We start from the raw sequence: 23,102 nt of genomic DNA, 5'->3' as shown, positions 1-23,102 counted from the left end.
CTTTCCAACCTCACGTCACCTAACAACTTTGGTTGGTTCTGGCCAGGTTTTACAGCTTTGTCTCGTCTCTCATGTCGTGTTTTGCTTGCTTATCGCCTAATTCACATTCACATAATCAATCTCTCGGAATCACCTCAGTCAGTGGGTGATTTGATTACTACGGTTTGATAACCTGCTTTTCCACTTTTGTAGGCGAGACACGTACTACTACTAATGACGGTCGACAACTTCAAACTGCTTACCCCCCATCAAACCACAAACCTACCTTAGACGCCATCAAACCTCACGCACATCAGCGCTATCATTCTTTTTATTCCTTCTGATCAGCAATTCTGAGCCAATCCTTGCCCTTTCTACATCTCCTACCGCGCCTACAGAATACTGCACTGTACCATTATTGTACTGTACTGCATACTGAGTCAACCACGTGTTGCACACAAATCTCCCCACCGCTTCTCCGTGACAGCCGGGTCTCGTCTTGGCTTGACTTGGGTTTGGGCTTAGGCTTGGATTGTGCTTCCTCATTTTGCAGCCTCTCTTGTCTCTGCCGTCTTTTCCTGACAACCCTTCTCGACCCCTACCATAACCAACCTAGCCCGCTGCAATCTGCAGTCTCACCCAAAAGCCATAATCTCATAGGCTGGTGTTGGTGTTTCCTGGCTAGGACCCCTCCCCTCTCCCCTCTTCGCATCTGATATGGAGACTGAATTCACCCCCTCTGAGTCACGGCCAACCACTCCGGAACCTCCGGGCTATGTGAATCCTCTCGAGTCCAGCTCTAGATGGTACCTGATCGCTCGTGCCCAAGCCATTCGTTCTGCTGCCAGTCTGGGCTTCAGTATCGCTAATCGTACGGATCCTCCTGCACCCTCACCAACCAAGGACATCTGGCTCGATGCTACCCTGTCCAAGGCTGATCTTAGCCGCGCCGACCGCGCCAAGACGAAGATCAAGGCCGAAGTATGGATGCCGCCCCGTCCCGCGCTCGGTGCCCGGGCTGCCGTTATAAACTTCCACGGAGGCGGATGGATTCTCGGTCAAGGTACCGACGATGCCCGTTGGGCCGGTGCTATCATGGCTAATCTCGACGCCGTTGTCTTTACTGTCAACTATCGTCTGGCCCCATCGTGTCCCTTTCCAACACCAATCGAGGATTGTGTGGATGCAGTTCTTCAAATCAAGCATCGTGCTGCGGAATTCGGCATAGACCCTGATCGTATCATCCTGTCGGGGTTTTCCGCTGGGGCCACAAATGCCCTAGCAAGTTGGCTCATTCTTAATGACCCTGATCGATGGGGCTACAAGTTCCCTATAGAGCCTCCAAAGATTGCCGGTATCACTCTCTACTATCCGCTTCTGGACTGGACCATCTCGCGTCCGGAAAAACGGCTTACATGTTCAAAGCCGGAGTTTACCTTACCCAAGGGTCTAACAGATCTTATCGACGCTTCCTTCATCTACCCAATCATTCCTCGCGAGGAACGTTGTGATCCAAGACTATCCCCGGGGTTGATGCCTGATGAGTTGCTAAAGAAGCTTCCTCCTATTCACTTGGTCTTGTGCGAGTATGACATGCTCCTCGCCGAAGGTCTCAAGTTCTCGAATCGTCTCAAGGTTGCTAACAAGAAGTTCACATTGCGTATAGTCGAAGGAGAGAGACACGCATGGGATTGTCCACCACCGATGTCACCCAAAGAGAGTGTTGCCATTGAGTATCAAGAAGCCGTGGAGACAATGGCCAGTTGGTTTGGGCAGAAGTGCGAGACCGACACTGAATCCATGCGATCAATGAGATTGAAACGGCCGGTTCTCAAGCGACCAAAGTACCTCTCCTTCAAAACCTGGTCCGGGAGGTAGTTGCCCCTAGCAGGGTTCTTGTTTCTCGTGGGTTCGGCTTTTATTACTTTACTGTACTTCGTCGTTTCCTTTTTCTTTCAACCTAGCGCGGCGCATGATGCGATTAATGAGACAAGACTTGGCAACATATGAGAAGCAGGGCATTGGTTGGACATAATCGGTTTTGAGCGAAATAAAATGTATTACATATACAGACATAAATAAGACAGATTTCCCGAGATAATGATCCAGGAACGGGTGGCAGTGCAAAAATAAGCATCAGGGTCTTGGTTCTTGTCAAGATCATGATCCAGCCACTACCAAGTGGGTAAGTCAACTCAATCCAAGACAAGCATTCCCAGCCCTGTCGAGAGACAACCTTCGGCATTTGGTGCTTGCAGTGATTTCCACCCCAGGCGTAAATCAAGAATCGGAACCAGGTACTTCAAGCAACGGAAAAGATACTTAACAATAGCAGCTGGTTTAAGGGTCCCATCTCCGGAAGCGTCGGGGTTACCAACATTGGCCAAGTCGTAAACATGTGGCATTTCCACGCCCACGCCAATTGGTTCATATACTTACACATGAACTTAATCACAATATTGAAAACATGCGTTAAGAGACTCTCAGCTTAGACTAGCTTCGCCTTACAAACATTGTGCGGGGATCCTTGGTCAGCTGCTTATCTCTGCGTCTATATACACGAATAGTGTGAGACATATTGTGTTGTCGACTGAGCTTGTGACTGAGAGTCAAAACAGTGAAACTTTCTCGTCGGGGTTTTGTCAATATACCGAGATTCTTTCGCGATCCGGAGGCCCCGAGGATCCCGGGGGGGATATACCGGACTCCGGCATCGCGTTTACTCATGACGGAATTATCAGGCGAGCATTTCACCTTCAAATAGATCACAGAATCACGATATGTTTAGCTTTTCAATCAGAATGCCAAGATTGAAAGAATTGTCATCAACCAACTAATTAACTAACTAGCCAGGATAAGCAGCATCCCCCGCCTTCTCACTCAGCGCCGCCGCCATCATCATAAGCTTCAAATTCTTAAACGCCCGTCGCCACACTTTACTAGACCCCAAGGTCGGCTTTTTATGACTTTCCCATGCCGTCAAACAGACATGGTGTTCGGCCGTTGGGTGGTGTGCTCGGCTCCGAAGTGCCGACGTGGCTCAGGCGATCTGGGATGCGATCATGGCGATCTCTTGGTCGTCATGACACAAAGTGTTAGTCACTTCGTGATGATCTGTGGCGGTTTTGAGAATTTGATGTGGCTTGACGCTAAAGCATGTTTTGTTTGCTTAATATCAAGTCTTTGGGACGAGTCATATTGGAGATGAAGCGTTAGTGGTTGAGAGATTATATCACTACCATGGGGTTCATGATTCAATAAGATACTCAAGAGTGACTGAGTATGAAGTCGGACTCGATAGACCAGTGAAGCCAGTCGAAAAAACAATAAGCTTGCTGAATATGCTCTATGTTTCGCACTCATGAATTGGTCCAAGTCCATGTATCGGGTCTAGGGTAAGCATCATCAGAACAACAGTAAGGTATCAAATGTATGGTCATGCATGTATATTCGTTTCAGTTATTGTAATCTGAGACTGCAGTTATTACTATCGCAATCTTTTAGACATCTTCTGTAGGATAGCGTCTCGATGCTGAAAGCATTCTGATCAATCAAGCCGTTTTCTCCAACTCGTAACATAATCGTCACCAGCTCTGCCCAAATCGCAGGCTGATACGCTAATATTTCTCCTATATCATGAATTTCTTTACCACTTGGCCTCCTTGCTGTTGATGAATTCCTTGAGGATGGCAACGACCTTGGAGAAGGAAGCAAGATAAGCCTCGAGATCGGCCTGGACCTTCTCAGGGTTGTCACCAAGCTTGGCGTAGAAGTCCTTTCGGTAGGGAACAGCGGACATGGCAGCGCTGAAGATGGGCTTGACCATGAAGCTGTGGTGGGGCTTCAGAGTGTTGCCGTATGCGTCGCGGAAGGAGTCGGAGAGCTCGACGGAGGGGTTTTGGACGTTGTGCTCGAGGCCCTGCTTGGTGAAGTCAAGACCACTGGAGTTGTTAGCTGATAGGAAGTATGTTCGGGGAGGATTGTTCGTACCGGACGAGCCAGAGGCAGCCCTCGGTGGCAGTGTGCTTGCCAGTCTTGAGCTCGTTACGGACAAGGTCCTGGACAGTAGCGGACTCGGCGGGAGCAGCGGCGTGGCGAGCACGGAGCTTCTGTAGGTAGCTGTCAGATTTGTTCGATGAAAAGGGGGATGATGAGACGAACCTCGACGTTGCCAAGGATATCCTTCTTGACTGGGCCGAAAGCAACACCACCAATAGCATCTGTAGGCGCAGTTAGCCATTGACCTCTTAGCAAAACTTTGAGACAATGCCGTACCAAAGATGGTGGTCAGGGACTCAGAAGCCTCAAGGAACTCAACGGTAGAGACAGCATTGCCGTTGGCCTCATCGACAGGGACGTCGGCGAAGGTTCGCTTGAGCGACTGGACGATGGTACCACCGGGAGGATAGACAGCAGACATGATGATTGATGATGGAGAAGTGAATGGAGAAGAGGATGAGAAAGTGTTTGGCGGGAGGAGGAGACTTAAAAACGATGAGGTGTCGTTGAATGTTGAAGCGGTCAAGCTGAGCTGTCCCTTTGCGGGTAGGTTTAGACAGGGAGCAGCAATACAGGAGGGGTCTAGCTCAGGGGACCTAGTGAGGGGCTCGAGACGGTGAAGGAGGGGCATTCGTACAGTGTAGATAGATAAGATAAAGCTGGTGCATGCAGCTGAAACAGAAGATATCAGAGCCAAGCAGTATTCTAAGACACCTGTGAAGGCTATAGCGGGTGAAGATCTTAATAGGGCTCATATAGAGTCCGCTAAAGGCCATTTATCATTCAAATACAACGGCGTTTACAGGATCTTCATCGAAGGGTCAGGTGGAAATACCAACACTCCGCACTGTGTTTCGGGGCTCGATTTAGTTGTTCCGTCGAGACCGCCTCAAACCCCAGTCTCCCATGTTGAGGGCGGAGGCCGTAGACAAGAGGCTCAATCTATAGTACGACATGGTAAGACTCTCAGCCGAGACCAGAAAAGAAATGGTTCTACAAAGAGTGATGTGTGAAACTAATAATGCACTACATATGAGTGTAACAATCTACTCTGAAATGACATGCCGTTGAATCATCAAAGCCTGCTAAGTGTCTATCTTATGTGGTGTTGTGTTAGCTGACGACGCTCAAGGCGGAGCCCATCTCATGATACCTAGACAAGGCAAGGATGTCATCATGAACAAAATAACAGTGATTCAGATCATATATACGTTATCATTAAACTATCAACACCAAAGCATTATCCCATAAGTCATCCTATTACGTGTAAATAGACTCGGTCACAGAATTGACCTGCAATCCCCATTCCGCCATCTCAGCATCTTCAAGGAAGCGCAATGGGAACCAAACCAAGTGACCCTTGATCTGTGACAGCTTCTCTCTGGCGTCTTCGGGAGGCATGAACTGATCAAAGATATGACCAGCTTTGACGCCGCGCGGAGGAAGATATCGATCATAATCGTCGAAAGTCCTGATATGGTCATCTGGATCAGCGTGGAATAAGTGGCGGAATAACTCGGTGTTCTTGTCTGCCTGGCTTGTCCACTTATCCCAGAGTTCGTCGCTGAGAGGATCTTCAACAAACTTGTAGCTCTCATCTTGGTCGTAGATATCGTTGTTGGGGTTGACGGTCGGAGGCATGGCGTTGATATCCTGCGAAGCATCGTGGGGTTGAGGGGGCAAGAGACCCATGTGCTCACGCCAAAGGTATCGACGGAGGGTTGCTGCGTGATAACCTGCTTCGAAGGGCTTTCCATCCATAGTACTAGGGATGAGACGCGTGTCCTCCATGACGACACTAAGCTCACTGTCGTGGTCACCCAATTGACTTCGATCGTTGAGGTTACTGCTTCCGCAGATGGCAATTCTGTCATCAACCAGCAGCAGCTTTCCATGGATGTAAAGCTCCTCCTGGACCCAGTTCTTAATCTCTGACTCGGGATCCCCCTCAAACCAAGACTCGCCCTTGAGGCCTTCGCCAGTACCAGCCATAGCATGGTGCGCAACAGAGGAAGTTGTGTGAACTTCCTCCTTCGGCATGGCAGCCTCAAACTTCTTTCGTGCTTCCATAGTTTTCTTGATATCCTCATCAAGGTCCTTCTGCTTTTTATCGCCACGCATGTGTTCGTCGCCCTCACTGTCCTCAGGGTCATATGAGCCGTGAATGCCTTCACCCATAATCTCCTCAGCTTCTGCACGCTGCACCTGTTGGTAGCTGATACCAGTCTCCTTCTCAGCCTTGATGATAGCAGGAGTCTTGTTAAGACGGTCATAAGATCGCAAGTTGAAGAAGAAAATGTACTTCTCGGGGTCTACGTCCTCAGCGCGGCATTGTCCGAAGATAGAGTGCTCACCCCGGCAAATGGACTTGTACTGGTAATCCATAATAGCTCGCGTGCCCGTAGCAGCTGGCTCTCTGAGATCTCCAGCAAATCCAGGAATAGCAGGAATAAGCACGATGACGCGGAATTTGCGACCCTCTTTTGCGGCCTTCACAACGGCATCGACAATCGCGCGACCAATAGTGTTCTTGATCGGAGCCTGTTGATCGCCTGTGGCAGTGATAAAGAACTGATTCTCGATGTAAACGTAGTGCTGAGCCTTGGAGATGATCTCAATATACGCGTTCTGAATGGAGTGGTCGGTCAAGATACCGCTACTCCAGTCGGCGCTTGATCGGACGAGCTGGCAGTTGACTGTGCCTCTATTTTCAAGGTTTTTAGTGCTTAGAGGAGTATACGGATGCTTGACGTATTCTCCAACGGGGTGTTTCGGTCGTTGTACGCCAATTAGGTCCTCATCTTCATTCTCCCTATTCTCCAACACCAACCAGTCGAATCTCTCGTCTCTTTTATATTTATCGCGCTTTACGAAGTTCCATCGAAGGATGAAGTGTTCGGCTACATCATACACCGTCGGGCCTTTGTTAAGGGTTAGAAAGCTCAGAAATTGATGTTTTGTCTTGAGGTTTGGTGTCTGATGCCAACCCACCTTGGATACACATCGCGACATCGTGCCACGGCATACGACCGTAATCTGCTTTGCTTAACTCGTTATCTTGCCAGGAAGACACATTCTGGAAGTCCATAACCCTGTTGTTATTAAAGTCTTGTCCTGGCCAGATTTCATCCTGAACGTTGGTGGGATGAATATCCGACAGAGGGTGCTGGTGGTTATCCCATCGTCCGAAGCATAGATCTAGGCCTCCGACGAATGCGATTTCGTAGTCGATGACAATGAACTTCTCGTGATGTGCCCAGTACCATGTCATATCGCTGTCGAGTCGTCAGCAGATGTCTTGATGGCTGCATGTGGATGGTTGCCAACTCCTGCGCCCTTTGTAAATGCACTCACCCAAAGTTTTCAAAGACATTGTGATCGGGGTGACGACCGACATGAATATTTCCATGACCAGGAGAGCCCTTGGGGCAAAGTCTGTTAAAGTCAGCTTGTAATGGGCATCAGTTAATTGCTCAACCCACCTCCTCAGCGCATGCTTGGTATGAGCTGAGTTGCAAGTCAAGGCCTGCTCAACTTCCTTATAGACACAAACATAGATCTGGACACCTTCTTCTGCCTTTCTCTTGATCAATTTGTCCAGTCTATATTCTTGCGCGGCGTATGGGGGTCGGCGGAGGAATAGCTCTGGTGACAGCCACCAGTCGGCGATATAGATGGATTCTTTGGCTTGCTCCAGAGCAATGGACACAGCCCAGAAGTAATCTCGGCCATCTACATACCACTTGACGTGGTTGCCAGCGCGCATTGGGAAGTAAGATTTGAAGCGGTTCTGCTCGGCAATGGAAGTTCGCTTGTCGTCACATCGCTGCTCGTGTTCTTCGTCGTGTCTGTGGTTTTTATTGAACTACGCATATGTAAGTCACTATTCTCGTCTGCGTCTGTCTTGTCTCATTTCACGGAGCTGATGCGATGCGATGTGATGCAATGCGACACCTCCAACAGGACAGGGCGCGTCATACCAAATTTGCCAATTTACCAATTTTGTGCCTGAAGACTCAAAATTAGTGACGAATTCTATTACGATTGAGTACGAGTTACAGACTTTTGGTGGACGAGATGAACTTTTGCATCGTGTAAGCCATCGCTTAACTTGAGCTTGTCCAACATTGAACTCATTGAGCCAGAGCTCTCATGCTTCTTGTGATCCGCCATGATGGATGGCGCGAGTCACGACAATTTCACAGGGTCGTCGAATGAGAGAGCAAAGCGCTCAGGTTACCTCAGGGTCTCTGCAGGAGATTATCGATCGATCGGGGGGGAGAATGAGGGGTGAGATGAGGGGAAGCAAGCAATTGGAGGGGCAGTCAGAAAGACGAGAAGAGAGTGAGAGGAAGAGGAAGAGGAAATGGAAGAAGCAGAATTACGAGGGTGACAATGCTTTTGGTAGTTTCTCAATGGCAATAGTAATGGCTTGCTTGTCATGGTCTTGGCTAAACTGGGCACGCGACAAAACATCTGGCATGGCCTGGTCAAGCCTTGATCCTGACGCGATGGATGGATGCAGTTGGTGAGACGAGACGAGACGAGCAACTGGCGATGTCATCGACCAAGCAGAACCTTCACATCAAAGACAGGAAACCAGTGCCAAGCCGGCGAACACGGCGCGCAAATCTCTTGGGGGGTTCTAACAATAGGCCCAGCTTGACCAGGACTGTCACAGGCCGAGGCCAAGATCGCGGCATCCGTCATGACCCGCACATACACGTAATACTACGCACAGGGCTGAAAGCAGATGCACCAATTGACTTGTGCCATTTTCACTGTGAGCTTTTTGGTTTCCGTTCTAATGTCTTTGCCAATTGATCAAGCAGCGACAAGAAAAAGCTTGCTTGATAACTCTAAAACAAAGAGGCAGGTCAAGCTTTTCCCACTGCACAGGGCACATTAACTGATTGATCCTGGAGCTATCAGAGCATATGACGTCAGAAGCTGTAGCTTTCATCCTGACCGTTACGGATTCCGTGATAATCAGCCTTTGTTCCATGTTTCAAGCTAATTTAATCAACCATTCCCCTGACTGCCATCCTTGTCTTACAGGACTCTCTAATTGGCACATCGCATGGTTTCCCCGTAGTGCATTGACAGCTGCATCTCATATCTGCCAACATTTGAGCTATCCCGGCTAGAAGCTTAGCATCGGGTAGTTTGTCCCGAGATGTAGATCGTTCACTCCATGAATAAAACTCAAGACGAGATGCTGCACCGAACACTCAATCGTCCTCTTTTCGCAGTGAAGACTCGCCATTATTCTATATTTACGTCCGAATAGAACAATGAGGCACTATCCGGTGCATCGTCATGGCATCCAATACTGTATAGGAAGTACTTGAATAAATTAAAGAAATACTAAGAGTTGAATCTTTTCCTAAAATAACATAAAACTCAGGATCAATGCACACCGGGCTCTTCAATCATGCCTCTAATCGAAAACATCCGTAGCAAAACGCTCATTCCTACTCCTCTCAAACCAAGCCCGTGCCATTTCTTCAGTAACATCCTTGCCATTCTGCTGAGCCTTCTCGATGGCAAGACGTACACAAACATCCTCAACTGCTTTGCCAATTTCACGGCTTCCACAGATGAATACCTTGGCTCCCTGATCCCACACCTTGAAGACATCCGCGCGATCATGGTAGACACGATCCTGGACATACTTGCATCCCTCAGACTTGTCAGCGGCGCGAGAGTACGCACGCCGCACATCTACAGCGCCCATCTTTTCCCAGCGTTCAAACTCCTCGGCGTATAGGTCATCGATCTCCGGGTTTCGACATCCGAAGAATAGAAGAGCTGGTGCGAGAGTTCGACCTGCGGCAAGCATGGCGGCACGTTCTTGGATGAAGCCACGGAAGGGAGCCAGTCCGGTTCCAGCGGCGACACAGATGATGGGAGTCTTCTCGGCGTCGCTGGGGAGGTGAAAGGCTTCGCTGGAGGCACGGACCGAGACGTGGAGTTTGTCGCCAGCAGTGAGATGCGACAGGAAATTTGTGGCGACACCGACATGGCGACCTTGTCCAGAGAGCGAAGGGGCGTCGAGGAGGGAGTATGTGAGTGTGAGTTTGGAGGGGTCTGCAAAGGGTGAGGAAGAGATGGAGCTATCTCGTTAGTATATACAGGTGGTGAGTAGGAAAGGGAACATACTATTGTCGTACTCTCATGGGAGGGAGCATGGCCAGATAAGAGCTGATAGGGAGAGCAACAGCAGGGAACTTCTCAAGAAGATCCAGAACCGAAACTCTCTTTGGCGAGATCTCAGCTTGATAAGCATCCCCAGCAAGCCTCTCGAGTTCCTGGATGGTGGCCTTGTCTTCTGTCGCCTCAGCAAGAGCAAGGATGTTCTGCATTTGTTAGTCAATGGTGGACAACAGTGATAAGATAACATACCCTCTTTGTAGCAGGCTGTGATAATTCAACATATGCGCTAAACACATCGAAGGCAGAAATGGCGACGTTGGTGGGCAGTGTAGTAGGTCCCTCAGACTGGATCTTCAGGAAAGAATCCCAGGCCAGAGAGAACCGTCGGAACACTCGCGCCACAGTCGACTTCGGGTTCAGAGGAAGAATGGCAAGATAATCGCCAGCCTTGTAGGTCATGGCCGAGGGAAGCTGAATCTCAATATGCTTCTTAGCAGGGCCCGACTTGGTAAGAGTCTTCTCAGCAACCACCAACGCTTCTTCGACATCTTGACGGAGACTCGTCTTTCGTGGCGTTGAAACCTCGACCAACAGGCCCTTCTGGCCGCCTGACTCTTCATCAGAGATCTTGTATTTCTCCTTCAGCCCTGGCCAGAGGACAGTATCCTCCCAAGCTTCAAAGTCGCTGAACATGTCACTTGTGGCAGCGTCTGCGCTACCCATGGGAACGAGGCGAGTACCGCCACGCTTCTCAAGAGTAGAGTCAACAAGTTTGGGGATTCTGTGGAATGTCTCAACCCAGTCGTGATGACCACAAGCAAAAACAGCGTACGACACCTTTTCCATCTCGTTACCATCCAAATCCTCCATCCACTTAATGAAGTGGGCAGCGTTGGAAGGTGGTTGTCCTTCGTATGATGCAGTGACTATGACGACGGGACGGTCTTCAGGAAGGCTCTGCTTGGCCTGATCGAGAGGACCAACTGTGGTTGCGCTGAATCCGTGGCTAGGAGCATCCGAGGCCAGCCTGTTGGCGAGAGCCTCGCATGTACCACTGTTTGAACCGTAGAAAATAGCCATAGGCTTTCCACTGCCAGCCTTGACATCTGAATTCGCAGCGGATTTGATGTTGTGACTTGAAGAGCTGGTACCTCCGCTTCCTGCCAGAACATGCTCTAGCTCGGTTGGGGTCATGCCATGTCGTAGGGTAGCGTTGATATAGAAGTGTACGGGCTTAATAGTCAGCGTCTGCTGAATCTCCAGAGCGTAGTTGGGATCCGTCATGGTGAAATTGAAGTTCTGGAAGAGAACGACCATGGCGAGAAGAGACTCTTGCCAGGCAAAAGGACGTCCGATACAAGCACGCTTTCCGTTTCCAAAAGGCTTCCAGCAGTTGGGGTATTCCTTGTTAAGTCTCGCGAATTCATCATCAAGCATTCGCTCGGGTATGAATTTGTCAGCATCATTGCCATATACGGCAGGGTCAACGTGGCCCCTAGACAGAAGAGCAGTGACGATTTCGCCCTTCTTGACGAGATACTTGCCCCCAAGGAAGGTATCTTCGATGGCCTCGAGACCAAAGGCACTAATAGGGGAGTTGATTCGGAGGGTCTCTCTCAAAACGGCGCTTATGTAGGGGAGCTTGGTGAGATGCTCAACCAAGACGGGACCACGGCCGACAACTTCGTCGACTTCTTTCTGGACCTTGCTGTAGGCTTCGGGGTTCTTAAGAAGCTGATACATGGCGAAAGATAGAGTGCCAGAAGTGGTTTCGTGGCCAGCGATGAGGAATGTGATGAGCTGGTTGGTGATGTTCTCGTCGGACAACTTCTCTCCCGTTTGAGGATCAACCCCGTTAAGCATAGCAGCGAGCAGATCCTTCCTATCGCTGGGGCTCGCCTTTCGTGCGGCGACGACTTCATCGGCTACTGACTTCATCAATGCAATGTCATTATAGAACTTTTCGTTTGCTGCACGATAGAGGAAGTTGGGCGCAAATGGAGGTCGTCGGTTTCTGTTTCCTGACTCCGTAAGGAAATCGCCCATGGCTTCGATAAATGGGTGCAGTTCCTCTTTGTAGTATGAGTTGAAGCGGAAATCCATGGCGCAGAGAGCCAGAGTATCCAGGGCTGACAATTGTTAGTGATGAGCGTGTTGAAGACTCAATGTTTTGCGTACCTAGACGGGTAAAGTTATCGCTAGCATCAATTGGTGTCCGAGGACCATGACGAGCAAACTTCATGCACAATTGGGTAGCGATGTCGTGCATTTCTGGAAACATTCCTCTTATGCTCAAAGGGCCAAAAGCCGGTACTAGAATCCTGTGTGCTTTGCCCCAATTGGGCTCATCCTCGAATGCTGTGAAGAGGCCATCGTGAACACCTTCTCGAACTTGCTGTCAAGGGTCAGTGAAGCTCAATTGCTGAGATTTCTGCTGCGTACGCTGAGAACCGACTTTAGGGTCTTTTTAAACCGCTTCTCGTCACAAACTTCGTTGATCAATGAATTGGAAGAGACGAAAATGGGAGCCTTGGCTCCAAGACGTAATCTGAAAATGGGGCCTGAGGGGAATCAGCGGTGGTCAATGAGTTAGTTGACTGTGGTCAATTAATTACCGTATGTATCTGCTAGACGGTTCAGATCAGAGAGAGGATTTGATGTGAATTCTCCCAGGTTTCCAATCAGAGGGTAGCCAGGAGGCTCAGGGATAGGCACAGATTCAGCCATGCTGTATTTGCGTTGTGTTGTGCTGTGTCGCGTCTGCCTTGGTCTGGTCTGGTGAGGAGAAGGTGGAGATGTGTTGAATGGGTTGTGGTTCTTCGCTCTTATTATAGGTGTGAACAATGTGATATGAGCGAAGGAGCTGAGCTGAAGTCCGGATTGAACTTGGCGTTGCAATGGTGGAAAGTTTCTTGACCACCTTTTCTTTGGTTCAGAATAAGCAGCAGAGCAAGCAGAACGAATGGAACTGGAAATGATTAAATAGGCAAAGGTTGAAAAGCCGATGGTTACAATACGACACAGACTCCTTTTCCGCTCGCCTCACAACGTCATAGCAACGCGTCGTATGCAATTGCTGCGGCTTTATTACTAGAGAGGCTCACTCAACCAAGACTAACAGAACAGAATCTCCCGTCTCCCGCCTGTCCGTATCCGTTTCTTCAAAACCCGGCCCCGTTTGTGCCAAGTGCCGTGAACGTAAGCCAATCGCTGGAGACGCATTAGATTAGGCTTGCCAAGAACCTGTTCAAGTTAGGTAGTCTGGGCGGAATTGCATCTGTAACTGAACAAACGAGCCCTACAGACGGATCTAACCATGAACCATAAGTCGTACGTTTATTACATGACATTGCGTTTTGTTGAACTACCTAAATCACTGTAGGATCAGTTCTTTGTTTATCAACTAAAGTATTAACTAAACTATTTCTTTGTTTCTTTCTTTTCTATCTATTGTCTGCTGTCGATCCTGGGCATTATCTCATGCTTTCTTATGCCTCGGCATCTCCATCAAATTCTCGGCCGTGTCCGGTGCCCCACTCTTCCCGCACCGGATCCGAATCCCGAGGCGGTGAGACGGCCTGATTTAATCATCCGAATTCCCTTATTATGGAGGAATAATGAATGAGTTAACAGTATCAGTTTCAGGGTATATGCGAAATTGCAACAGAATACGACGCTCACGGGTCCCCCGATTGGTGTTCGCATATACATCTTGTCCTACGGCAAGCGGACAGTCGGCGTGTCGATCACTTCTCCCCACCGTCTTGGCACCCTGAACGGCGTTTATTTACCACCGAAAAGCCCGTTCCTGCAGTGCGTAGGTATTCCTGGACTATTTCGTTGAGTGTGCTTCTGGACGGATGCTGCGCCTTGCATGTTCAGCACTAACGGCTCTCACTTGGTGGTGATGATGATGATGGCTTCTGGCAAAAGCTCAGGTCATCATCAACAGCAAAAGAATAGGTCTCAGAGGGAGTCGAACCCTCGCTGGCGGAATCAGAATCCGCAGTCATAACCGTTAGACCATGAAACCTCAAAATATGATGGCTTGGATGGGTGGCAGCGGCAGCAGAATTTGCCAACATCATGACGTTAGCCCGAAGCTGTTATAGCCACGACCGTCGGTATTGTGTTCCGTACGGAGTAGTCGGAGAATCGTATTGTTACAAGGCTTCCGGAAGACCCTTCCATCTTCCGTGTGTAGTCAGCGAGGTCGAGACTTTTAAGTTATACCCCTGCCTCTGATCTTTGATCTTAGGTCACATCGGCTCACATCTTTATCTTGCTAGCTATCCGTAAACACTTATTATCCTATAAACTTAATTTTTGACATTGGGGGGAATCGGTCACAAAACCGTAACCTGAAGCATACTATTCTCAACAGCCATTGGTCACGGTAGCAGCAATTAGCAGTTGGGACGCTATGTTGAGAGTGTCAGTGACTGGGGGAAATGTATGTGCACATTAAGCACTTCAGTATTATTATTCTGCCAAGTTCTTATCCGACCCGTTGGTCTGTTCTGGAGGCCCATTTCACTCACCTATACGCTGACCACCCATTCTTTCTCGAAACCTCATCACCTCGGCATCTTCCATCATATTAACCATTACGCCACAAACTTGGTATAAACGCAATCGTCCGCCAACTTGAAGCGCCATGTCTGGTGCAACGTTCCAGGACTTCTTTTCGAAAGACGCAAGCGAGAGCAAGTTTGTATCGTGGCGTCAATAGCAAAAACGTAGTTGCAAAACTTCCAAGTTGCCGCGCAACGAGACTCCGAGACTGCATACTATGTAGATCCCTTTCCGTGACCCGGCACTTCTAACATCAATGCACTGATGAGCTTGTCTCAAGATACAGGTGATTTGCAAATTTAGAAAATGGCATCTAAGGAGTTGTCCCGCTTACCTCTTGAGCTATGGCTGCCTTGACAAACATGTATATTGCTACAAGGCAAACGCCTACCTTAAGGTAGTAGGTAAAGGAGGCAGCTGAGAAGTGACTGCTCCCTACCCTGCAAACATCAGAGCCATTTCTTTTGTCATTTAGCTAGTTAATGCTTTCCCTCTCAGAAACTCAGAGAGTTGGCTGAAAATTGATAAATTCTACAGTATGTCCTAAACTATCTTTCCTCCTTCAACCAACGTCAGCATCATCATCATCATCATCAAGATCAAGATCAAGATCATCGTGGTTATCATCCCAACTTTCGTTATCCCCATATTGGCTAAAGCATTCCATCTTTATTGTAATGCCCCGTCTTGAATCACAAACCAAGCCATCCGCTCGTTGTATACTATTTATTAGCCTTCGAGTTTTCCCTCACTTCCCGAGACCTCGACAATCGGCGAACCGGTCATGAGCAACTGCCCCCTCTGTGATCCATCCGGGTCTATAGCGGGATTGATCGGGCCTCAATTCTGCGCCGCCGTAAGTCTTGTCTCACATACGTAGCTCTTGATTTTAATGTAGTTGTTGACATCAACAGTGTAGTACAACATGGTGGAACGGCAACGACTCTCCCCAGAATAATTAGGGATCAAGACCGGCATCATCTCCTTTGAACCCTCGAGCTCCAGTATATCAGTCCTCAGCTTCCTCCACAAGGGTTGTCTCTTTGCCTCGTCCGTCAGAAGGTGCCCCAGGCTCTGGGTCAAACACACGGCCTCCAGAAGGGGGACACGCATCTGAAGAGATACATCCCCCAGAAGAGGAATGCGCATCTGGAGAGATACAGCCTCCAGAAGAGAAACGCGCATCTGAGGAAACACAATCTACAGGGGAGGGCCATGGATCTGAAGAGAGATATGCATCTCAAGAAACACAGTCCCCCAGAAAGAGACACGCATCTGAAGACACAGGGTGTGCAAAAAAGAGGCAGTCACTTTCCCCGCCCCTTCAAAAGATTACTTCGCGTGGAGGCAGCAGTTCTCCTGAACCAGCACACTCGGTCCGAGGAGGCACTTCAGCACCGGTGGCGGCTCCAACACCCGATGTTGTCGCACGGCCTCCTGTGGACGAAGAGATCCACGAGACCCCCAAAATCCAGTCTCATGATCCATCCCCCCCTTTAGACCAGGATCAGGAGAAGAAGCCGGACAGGAAACCAGGGCCGACTTGGGCAAATGTTGCTCAAATCACCAAAAAGCAAACAAACCAGTCCCACCTGAAAATAAACGTGCGACCTGCGAAACCAAAGTAGCCACCCGAGGACCCAGACTGGCCCTCCACGAAACCCAAGGGCTTTGGCTGCGAGAGAAAATAGGAAGCCTGACCAGCAAAAGAGCCGATAAGGGAGACCAAAGATTCTACCAAGAGATGGGGAGATTGAGTCAGTAGCAGCCTGCGTAAGAGCGATGTGAGATTTCTGGATTCATGCAGCGAGATAGTCAATACATTGCTTTTTTCTCGGGTTTGAACGTCTCTTGTCCTGAGTTATCCCCTTGATCATGCATTGAAATTACAAGAAGCTGCCTTATTTTCAATATGTAATTATCAGAGTGGCGTCTATATTTCATAGACAGCTTCATAGTCCAACGTTGATGTAAGTTCGGCTCTTGCAGGACTTGTTTGGTATCTCAACATCCAACCAATAGACTTGAACACATGAGCATTACCTTACAGGAGGCTACGTCCATTGGCACATTCAACAGCCGTTGTCTGGAATGCAATCGTTTGATATCCATTGACACAACCAACATGGGTCGAGCTCACAGTAAAAGCACTCAACAGCAGTCTTCATTCTTTATGGGGTATCCCTGACGTCCATTTATGTAATTAGCAATGCCGCTGGTAGCTCAATTCCAATCACTCCCGTGTGCCCTACAAATAGACCTCTATTCTATTCCGTACATCGAAGCGCATACGTAAGGAAATTGGCACTTGGTTGCAGTCACTGCACGTTGTGTATCGAGGTGGTACGATAGCAATACGTTATCTCACCAAGGTCTGCCTCTAAGACCTCTCATTGTCTTGATGCCACCTTGCGAGCGAACGACGAGGAATCACGACTTCTGATATCATCCTTAAAGCGATTCCCCCAGAGTCTGGTGAGTGACGATTCTACTGTCGCCTTTCCTCTCGTGGCGGTCCGTTACCAGGCCCTCCTCCACCAAATCTATCGCGGAGCCAGCTAATGGGGCCATGGCTGCTCTGTCGTCGTTGCTGATCCGAGTCCGCCGCTGACCGACGACTACTCTGGGAAGGGCTTCTCTGTCTCATACGAGCGCCATGTTCACTTGGGGCAGTCGCTCTAGGACTTGTTGGAGAGTGTGAGCTTCGTCGCTGAAGTCGAGACGTGTCGTAGCTAAACCCCGATGTCTCGCCTCGTTCACGCTCGCGTTCACGTTCTCTCTCTTGTTGCCGGTTCGAGATAGTACGCAACGCTTCATTCAAGCGACTCTGGCTCTGACTTGGAGGTCGCGAGAACCGCATCGGGCGTGTATGAGAATGAGGGTTGTCGAATGGTGTCCACTGATTGGGAGTAAACGTGAATGACGCTCGAGTTCCAAACGGATTCGGTTGGTCAGAGTTAGGCCCTGGCATTGGACCTTGGGATTGGGAGCCGTCGCCGTTATTATTGTTGTTATTGTTGTTGTTTCCATTGCCGCCATTATTGTTGCCACCGCGATCGGTCTTTTCGATCGGCGTTCGGCAGATGGGGCAAGTGTTGTGCTCCTTTAACCACAAGGTGACACACTCCTCGTGAAACCAGTGATTACAAGGTAAAAATGTGGCCATATCCCCCTCCTTCATCTCATCGATGCAAATGGTACACTCTGCCTTTCCCTCCGAGCCCAACATTTGTTTGTCGACAGGTTTTCGTTCCAGGTTTTTAAGAGCTTCCTCTGTAGCTGGAGGAGCGGCGTTGGACTGGGGATTGGCCTCCATGAGTCCTGTGATGATCCGATCCAGAGCCTCTTGGGAGTACACTGCATCACCATGCATTGCATTTGCTGGATTAAGGAGATTCAGGATATCTTGCAGGCTTCGAGCCAGACCGGGTGGAGGACCTCCGGCGCCTTCCTCGCCGTCATGATTATGAGCGGGTGGTGGCGGGACAATGTCGCGTAGCATGTTCTGAAAGAAACTGGTACGCTGGTTAGCTCCAATAGTCATGGAAATGGCCGTGACTCGCAAGCCGCCTGGTCGTTCAGCAAGCTGAAACGGGGGTTGTGCATACTCTTGAAATGTTTCGCCTCCTGGGGCACCAGCGGGACCACGGCTTGTTGCATGGATAGGTCCCGAGACGATTGTTACAGAAGTCGTTCCGCCTAGTGGCCCGGACGTGAAAGTCGTCCGGTGAATGCGCGGTCCAAAGTTTGGTTCTTGGGGCTGTTCGTGTTCTCCTGGGCTCGGTGGGAAAGAACCGTTGCCACCGGGTGCTCGAGGTCCAAATCCGTTAAGCATATCCCAGAAGCGCTCATAAGTTGGCGCAGTAGCGGGATCATGATGATGTGTATGGTTCGGACCGTCTCGGACGCTCCGTCGGAATACAAAGCCATGCTGGGCATGCTCATCTATGTCGGCTTCTTCAGGATCTGAATCGTATGGGTGATGCTCGGGTGAGGTGGAGGCAGAGGAGCGGTGATCCAAATCGCGGGGGTCGTTGGCGGGATCGATCTGGACATAGTGGTTAGCATTCTGGATAGGAAGTAGCAGCGTGGGAAAGCATACAATCTCTGTGATCTCGCCGTGACATTCGGGACAAGTTAGTCCATTCTCATCTCGATACCATTCTCCGGCGCAGGCGTGGCAATAGACTACCTCACGACCTGCGGTCGCGTCGAGGTGACCATGCCTCTGGGCATGAGAAGACATCTGCTGCGCTTGGCTGCGTTGGTACGCAGTCAAGGCACTCAAACCAAGGCCGACAGCAAGGCCGGCGAGGCGAAAGGCGCGCGAAGCCAGACTGAAAGATAGTTCAAGATGTCGTTGAGGCGAAAGACCGAGGTTGGGTGATGTAGGAGACCAAGTGTGAGAAGGTCTGCGTGAGATCAACGGGTGTTGAGATTAGTAACACAGGTTGAGTGGAAAGGGTCGGTCGTATGGAGGATTAAAAGAGAAGTAATAAATAAGGAGGAAATGGTCCGGCTCGATTCAGGAATAAGAGCCAAACGAGGTTATCAAGACGATGAGATAGATCTGATCGATGCAAGGTGGTGTGGTATGCTATCCGTTGGTTGACGTTTAGTCTAGCTCTTAGGCTGGTGGCGAATAACTTAAGAAGCGACCCGCAAACTGGGCAAAGAACAACGGTGATGCAGTGCCAAGCCAATGACGAGCTGAGTTAGAATAGACACTAACAGTCAGTGCCCGTAAGATCAAAAGCGGTATGAAGCGAGAAATAATCTAGGTAGGGTAAGTCAAGGTAGGTGGTAGGTAACGATTGTAGTGTTGAAGGTTTAAGGCAGAGACAGCGCAGAGCAGCCCAGTGGTTCAAGCCTCTGGAATACGATCGATACCCGCGGAAGAAGATCGGAGCAGCTGAAAGATGGCCAACAGCCTCAGGTTTCCGCACGCAATAGAGACAACATTAGTAAAGAGAGGAAAGGGGAGAAAAGTCGGCTTGAAATCAATATTCAATCAAGCAACTTGAAACAATCAAATAGTGCCAAATTGATCAATATTAAAGAGGGGAAATTGCCTTGACCAACAACGCAAAACAGCCTTGGAGCCTCAATAAGCATAAGCAGCGGAGCACCCTCATGTAGGTTGTGCAAGGATCCTCTCCAAGGTACTAGCTAATGTAGGTGCCCCTAACTGTAGAAAGATACCTGGGCCTAGAGCCGGTAGTGACCTCAGTGGCAGCGGCTTAAAGTGGACTCAGGCAGTTTAATCCTGGTGCCCCCAAGTACCCCTGGACCTGATATTTAGTACCTGACTGTCTAAGTTGGCAGACCGGGCTGAGTTGGCGTGTCTTTGAACATGTAGCAGTTCGTCTTGGAGAGAACCGATAGCCAATGATTCACAGCCGACTTGTCCATGGTGCTTCTGTTATTGGTTGTCCTATGTAGTATCAGGCAGTCAGTATCCAAGGCAGACTGGACGGGACTGAACTACTGAGCTATATCTGAATTACAGTTAACGAGGTAGTAGTTCTCCATCATGTTTTATCAAGTTACATATATTTGCCATTACTTCCCTTATGCTTAGCACCGGGGTTCTTGAAAACAAATCTCTGGTCCAAGCTCAATTAGGTGTTTTGTTATAAGCATTGTCTTCTGAGACCGTCTCAGTTAGTACCTTTAACACATTCAGACGAGCTTGATCGTGTGTAGGGTGTGCTACTGAGTCCTTATCATCGCCCTTGTCTTGGTCGCTCTGGTAGGATTGTCACGTCGGCTCGGCTGTAACGGATCACTATCTGCAGTCGTCTGATGCTTTGTGTGAAACCTGTTCCAGCAATGTGGATTTAGTCCCAACTCACTTCAAGAGGACGAGACTTAAATAATGGCCCACTACTCCGTACGTCGTACGCACATCTTCCCAGCATACCTTAAAGTGTGTTGTGAAGAGAATAGGTCCGATATTTCATGTTCGGCTTAAGGTCCTTCTCGTCTAGCATAACGGAAGACATGCTACGTATTTGGAAATTCCAAATGTGAATGAGTTTATCCCAATTTTGAAGCGCTTTTCGCTCATCATAAAGCCCGTCGAGATACCACCAGTATGAGTCTGCTTCTCGGGAACTAGACGGCAATATTGATTCTCATAAGCAGATTTAGCAGTGCTCTGATTTGCTCTCAGGAACGAGCATTAACACCCACTTGATAATCCTCTGGTCTGGGAAGCAGCATGTTGGTAAACCGAAGAACAAACTAGAGACTTCTTGGGTCGAAATTCGGCTTCTCATCACTTTTGATCCTAGTCGAGATGTTCTAGGGAGCTTCGTGAAAAGGAATATTAGCGACCCTCATCATCACAACATCATAGACACTAGATATTGATCTTGAATCAGATTGTATTCGTCTTGTCGCAGAAATTTGTACAAAGTGTCGTTTTATCCAACTCTATTCGCTCTTTGACGCATTTCCCTTATCCTCTTCATCCCACTGCTTCAACTGTTTCGACCAGCTAAATCCCATTGTTAGCACGTTCGCTCAGAATCTCGCCAATATGGAATTGGATAACATACTGTCGGCTAGCGTACCACTGCCCCTGCTCAGGTCGGTGCGCCCATTGTTCTCGTCCAGCGCTGAACTTCCACGTAACCGCAACGATTCCGGCCATGACGACACCAGCAATCAGGGTGTTGGCGCGCCAGTTCGCAGGCTGCGCGTACCAACCACCGGCTGGAGACCAGACATGCTTGGGGTAACTGTCGCAGGGTGGGTTAGATATGGTCATCGCTTCGTTTTCGGTGCTCGGTTCGTGAGAGGTAAAACTTACGGAACTTTTCCGCCGCCGCCCTAGGTCAATTGTTAGCTGAGACTCACTCCAGTTTGTAGGCTTCACTCACCATTTTGAACAATTGATCAACGGACGTAAAGGAGAGGTTTTGGGAGGGCGATGGCGACGCTGAATTGATGTCAAGTGTCCGGTTACCAACAGGTGAGGTCCCAAGCTTCCAAGGCTGGACGGGAGAAACGAAAGGCGGGCCGCCTGTTATTCCGGACAGACCAAACACCCCAGCTCACACGACTCTCTAGCCTTGTAGCGCAGAACTTTTTACCCGTCGACGACCCAAAAACAGGCGACAATCCCCAATTCGCTTCGTCGCCTCATCGACGCCTTTCACAAACCGACGGGATATTCGAGAGGGAATCTACTGGGCTCGATGAAGAGGGCACGGATCGATCGATGGGGCGGCCAATGGCTGCAGGCCCATGCCCGCGGTATCGGCAGCGGTATCTCAAGACCGGCATTTGTACAAACGACTCGACGTCAAGCTTCTACAGCTGCCGCTTCTCAAACCAACGAAGAAACACCTACATTCACCAATCTCCCATCTCCCTCCCCCGAACGTGCCGCTGAGTCGGCTAAGCTTGCAGCTCTCCACTCCCGGTTATCCCTTTCTAACAAGATCCCTCTGGAAACTCTCGCCCGGGCTCTCATCGTTCCCTCAGCCGACAAAAACCCCAGTTTTAACAACGCCAACCTCGCCTTCCTCGGCAGCACATTCATCAATTATCACGCCCTCGAGTTCCTCGTCTGTAAATGGCCTCGTCTACCAATGGCCGTCCTCTACGAGGCCCTCCGTGCTTATTCTGGAAAGGAATCTCTGCATCAAGTGGCTCGCAGATGGGGTGTTGAGGCCGCTGCTGCTCCCGGTGAGGAGGTTGATCCTGGCCTATTACAATGGGCGCCCCGTGATGCGGATATGCAGTCACGCTGGGGTTCAGTTCGTCAAGAGTCTGCTTTTACCGACCGATTTAAACCCCGACGAGGAATCAGCAGTCGTGTAGTCTACGACAATGCTTTTGGTGATCCTGTGAACGCCGAGAAGATGAGCAGCGAGGAGGGCTATAAGTATTACCAACACGAGGCGTACTCTTCATTTGTCCAAGCCGTTGTTGGTGCTGTTTACACCCACTCTGGTCAAGACGCCGCTCGCGATTTCGTCAAAGCTCACGTCCTTTCTCGACAAGTCGACGTTTCTTCCATGTTCGAATTCAGTCTACCTACACGAGAACTCTCCATGTTGTGCGCTCGTGAAGGATTTGAGGCACCTATTGCTCGTCTAGAGAGCGAGACAGGTCGGCATTCACGAACTCCCGTATTCATCGTCGGTATTTACAGTGGTTCTGAGAAACTTGGTGAAGGTGGCGGCCCTAGCCTCGACGTTGCCAGATGGAAGGCATCGATGAACGCCCTCAAAGCGTGGTACCTATACAGCCCCGGCAACAAGGTCCGGGTACCAAGCGATATGTACGAGCCGGATGCTAAGCGCTGGACGGCCCCTCATATCGATATTGGCGAGGTCATCTAAACCAGAAATGTCGTGGTGTTAGATATATATGTAGTC

At 49.6% G+C, this 23,102-nt stretch overlaps 8 protein-coding genes and 1 non-coding gene across 9 annotated transcripts; 3 read left to right on the top strand and 6 right to left on the bottom strand.

The window, feature by feature from the left end:
- Positions 1-696: 696 nt before the first annotated feature.
- Positions 697-1,857, top strand: FPRO_11959 (uncharacterized protein; the record flags this gene model as incomplete). The annotated part of the gene is made up of 1 exon (XM_031221490.1): positions 697-1,857. The coding sequence occupies one exon, from the start codon at positions 697-699 to the stop codon at positions 1,855-1,857; it is 1,161 nt and encodes a 386-aa protein (XP_031087044.1).
- A 1,768-nt stretch (positions 1,858-3,625) lies between these two features.
- FPRO_11958 (putative het-c2 protein) lies at positions 3,626-4,399 on the bottom strand (the record flags this gene model as incomplete). Its single annotated transcript, XM_031221489.1, has 4 exons — positions 3,626-3,920; positions 3,970-4,088; positions 4,141-4,199; positions 4,255-4,399. The coding sequence occupies 4 exons, from the start codon at positions 4,397-4,399 to the stop codon at positions 3,626-3,628; spliced, it is 618 nt and encodes a 205-aa protein (XP_031087043.1).
- An 839-nt stretch (positions 4,400-5,238) lies between these two features.
- On the bottom strand, positions 5,239-8,151 carry FPRO_11957 (uncharacterized protein; the record flags this gene model as incomplete). Its single annotated transcript, XM_031221488.1, has 6 exons — positions 5,239-6,899; positions 6,970-7,253; positions 7,333-7,413; positions 7,461-7,843; positions 7,959-7,986; positions 8,042-8,151. 6 exons carry the CDS (start codon positions 8,149-8,151, stop codon positions 5,239-5,241), a joined length of 2,547 nt encoding a protein of 848 aa, XP_031087042.1.
- A 1,267-nt stretch (positions 8,152-9,418) lies between these two features.
- FPRO_11956 (putative bifunctional P-450:NADPH-P450 reductase) lies at positions 9,419-12,861 on the bottom strand (the record flags this gene model as incomplete). The annotated part of the gene is made up of 6 exons (XM_031221487.1): positions 9,419-10,094; positions 10,141-10,337; positions 10,384-12,263; positions 12,313-12,529; positions 12,577-12,695; positions 12,750-12,861. The coding sequence occupies 6 exons, from the start codon at positions 12,859-12,861 to the stop codon at positions 9,419-9,421; spliced, it is 3,201 nt and encodes a 1,066-aa protein (XP_031087041.1).
- Positions 12,862-14,095: 1,234 nt separating this feature from the next.
- On the bottom strand, positions 14,096-14,167 carry tRNA. Its single transcript has one exon. It is a non-coding gene; the product is annotated as a tRNA-Gln (tRNA).
- Positions 14,168-15,493: 1,326 nt separating this feature from the next.
- Positions 15,494-16,337, top strand: FPRO_11955 (uncharacterized protein; the record flags this gene model as incomplete). Its single annotated transcript, XM_031221486.1, has 2 exons — positions 15,494-15,565; positions 15,672-16,337. 2 exons carry the CDS (start codon positions 15,494-15,496, stop codon positions 16,335-16,337), a joined length of 738 nt encoding a protein of 245 aa, XP_031087040.1.
- An 860-nt stretch (positions 16,338-17,197) lies between these two features.
- On the bottom strand, positions 17,198-18,955 carry FPRO_11954 (uncharacterized protein; the record flags this gene model as incomplete). Its single annotated transcript, XM_031221485.1, has 3 exons — positions 17,198-18,224; positions 18,318-18,757; positions 18,812-18,955. 3 exons carry the CDS (start codon positions 18,953-18,955, stop codon positions 17,198-17,200), a joined length of 1,611 nt encoding a protein of 536 aa, XP_031087039.1.
- Positions 18,956-21,147: 2,192 nt separating this feature from the next.
- Positions 21,148-21,599, bottom strand: FPRO_11953 (uncharacterized protein; the record flags this gene model as incomplete). The annotated part of the gene is made up of 4 exons (XM_031221484.1): positions 21,148-21,211; positions 21,273-21,455; positions 21,527-21,546; positions 21,597-21,599. The coding sequence occupies 4 exons, from the start codon at positions 21,597-21,599 to the stop codon at positions 21,148-21,150; spliced, it is 270 nt and encodes an 89-aa protein (XP_031087038.1).
- A 315-nt stretch (positions 21,600-21,914) lies between these two features.
- Positions 21,915-23,066, top strand: FPRO_11952 (uncharacterized protein; the record flags this gene model as incomplete). Its single annotated transcript, XM_031221483.1, has 1 exon — positions 21,915-23,066. One exon carries the CDS (start codon positions 21,915-21,917, stop codon positions 23,064-23,066), a length of 1,152 nt encoding a protein of 383 aa, XP_031087037.1.
- Positions 23,067-23,102: the final 36 nt, after the last annotated feature.

Source organism: Fusarium proliferatum, assembly GCF_900067095.1.
Source record: "Fusarium proliferatum ET1 genome assembly, contig: FPRO_scaffold010, whole genome shotgun sequence".
Taxonomy (NCBI): domain Eukaryota; kingdom Fungi; phylum Ascomycota; class Sordariomycetes; order Hypocreales; family Nectriaceae; genus Fusarium; species Fusarium proliferatum.
Note: the sequence above shows the minus strand (reverse complement) of the source record. Positions and strands in the feature narration are given on the sequence as shown.